General features: G+C 43.5%; 1 protein-coding gene across 1 annotated transcript in view; it reads right to left on the reverse strand.

Annotated features, from left to right (window-relative positions):
- Positions 1-2,370, reverse strand: part of LOC102293076 (arf-GAP with Rho-GAP domain, ANK repeat and PH domain-containing protein 1) — a gene marked incomplete in the record, with an annotated part of 27,288 nt that overhangs the window by 4,167 nt on the left and 20,751 nt on the right. The window contains 4 exon segments of the mRNA XM_042215024.1: positions 1-73; positions 1,085-1,284; positions 1,390-1,654; positions 1,863-1,983. The exon segment at positions 1-73 is cut by the window's left edge and continues 13 nt beyond it. Of these exon segments, the coding sequence (XP_042070958.1) occupies positions 1-73; positions 1,085-1,284; positions 1,390-1,654; positions 1,863-1,983 (659 nt within the window).

The raw sequence follows: 2,370 nt of genomic DNA on the forward strand, positions 1-2,370 counted from the left end.
TCAGTCCAGATTTTATTGTCCATCCTTAGACTGCGCACCTTCGACAGGTTGCTGCCCAGGCCTCGATGGTGACCTGAGAACATGTTAGCATTTTGCGTTCAGTGGGTTTTACAGAATCCCAGAATCTTTGTTGTCATTGTGCTTTCGAACAACAAAAACTGTATACAAATCAATTCACTACAAGTGAAAAAGGGCAATTTTAAGAGGATAAGTATGTACAATAAATTTTAAACAAAGAAAAAATGAAATAAATAAATAAATGAATGAATATAGTATTTACAAGACTGTGAATAAGAATGAAAAAGTGAGAATAGGGTTGCTGCCCAGTGCTTTAGTCCTCAAATATTTTTTCTATTTAACACAGTTAAAAAGAAAATGTGTGAAGGTTGTGTTTTCGCAGTGATCACAGTGTATCAACAGTCTACAGGTGTGTGTTATCAGCAGGTGAGTTTTATTGACAGGTGTGTTTCCCTCAGACTGCACACGTTTTATTGGCAGTGGTGAAACTGGAACGCTGGTATCGTTTCATTTAATCAGCATCATATAAACTGTTCCAGCTAACAGTCAGTGAGTCAGGCTCACATTTGGTTTCGTTTCTTTACCTTCTTTCTTTATCTCAGAGCTTTCTGCTCTGTTGGTTTGGACGTATGCTACTCCTGTGATATCACCGAGATCTTACAACAGTGTTTGTTGGTTTCTCTTCTGGGCCTTTAATGGCACTTTGGAGGATCTTCTGCACCTGGTTATATTTGCTCATTCACAGCATCCAGATTCTTAAGAGGACAGCTCTGAGTCTCTGATCTTTTAAAAACAGCACAGGGACGTCCGGTCTCTTGGACATGAATCTGTGCCTTTGTTTTGGTAGATTAAAATCGATTTTGTGTTACATATTTTCCTCAATATTTTTATTTTCTGCCTTTTTCATACTTGTGTTCTGACATAAGTCCTGGGTAATGTCGCTTCTTTACGTCCGTGACCAACGATCGTTTGAATCCTGAAAAGGTTCACATCGATGCGTCTCATTCTGCTGTTACACAACCCTCTGCATTAATAATCTTAACGTGTACCAGGTGTGCTGTCATACCTGCACAGTGCTGACATATGACCAGCAGCAGATTGACCGAGGCCCACTCCGGATTGGCCGCACCACAGTCCCCGCACACCTTGTTGTACGGGTGTTCCCAGAGACGCAGCGCCACGTGACAGCAGGACAGAGCGCTCTGGATACTTGAAGACAGCCTGTCCACCCAGAGGGACAGATCCTTGGACGAATCAACAGACAGGCTGTAGGTAGGGGGCGGGGTTAAAGAGAGAAGGATATAATTTTAGCAAACAAATAAACACCATACAGGTATGGACCGACAGGCAGACACACAGACGGGGGTTTACTTGAAGGTCTTGTATGGAGTGATGAGGCTAAACGAGTGTTTCCCCGTCGATTTGACCGAGGCCACATTCAGGGGGACGGTATACGAGGCCACACCCAGCTGGAAGCCCTCCTTGTTAGGGTAAATCCAAAGGTCATGACCCCAGAGGGCAGCATAAGCACGACCCCGCGGGTCCTTAAGGGTGATTTGTCCATGGAGTTCTGGGGGGGTGGGGCTTGGATTGCCTCGAGTCGCGAGAAGAGAAGTGACCCAACCGTCCTGAACCTCTGATAGACAAACAGAAGCAAGCAGAAAAAATATGAGAGGCGTGAAACAGGGAAGCCGAGACCGCGGGTCTCTTTTATAATCGTGCTAAAATCGCTCACGCTTTAAAACAAAGGCAGGTTTGACCAATCTGGTAGGAGCTGTCCCCAGTCGTCTTCCTGTGTTGGGTCAGTAGAATCCAGTAGAAACCAGAAGAGTCACTGTTCTTACCTTCACTATGAGCCATGAAGTCATAATGCTTCTTCCTGAAGTAAACAGAGAATCTGCCTTTGTCCAGTTTCTTCACGTTGGTGATACTGGAGACATGAAACAACACCTCGCTGAACCGGTCCTAAAGAGCAAAGCAAACAAGTAAATCGCTTTGGCTGAAGTCATTAGATTAGATTAGATAAAATAAAACTCTATTAATCCCCTGGGTGGGTTCCTCCTTCGTTTTCACACAGCTGAATAAACGTCAAACAGAAAACTGATAAAACAGAAGTGTGAGATCGTCGAGAGTTTACACCAGTGTCCTGATATATTTTAGACAGCAAGGAGCAGACGGACGATTCATTAAACTCCACCGAGACAATCTGGACATTTCATTAAAAGTTTAATAAACTGTCATCTGCTCTTTATTGTTAGTTAGCACCTTAAACACTTCAAGCTGTGAGCTAATGACAGTAATATAAGAGCAGATGCATGCTGGTTGTAATTGGCTGTACGTTTTATGTCTAAT

Source organism: Haplochromis burtoni, unplaced genomic scaffold (genome assembly GCF_018398535.1).
Source record: "Haplochromis burtoni strain Fernald_Lab_line unplaced genomic scaffold, NCSU_Asbu1 Contig_645, whole genome shotgun sequence".
Taxonomy (NCBI): Eukaryota; Metazoa; Chordata; class Actinopteri; order Cichliformes; family Cichlidae; genus Haplochromis; species Haplochromis burtoni.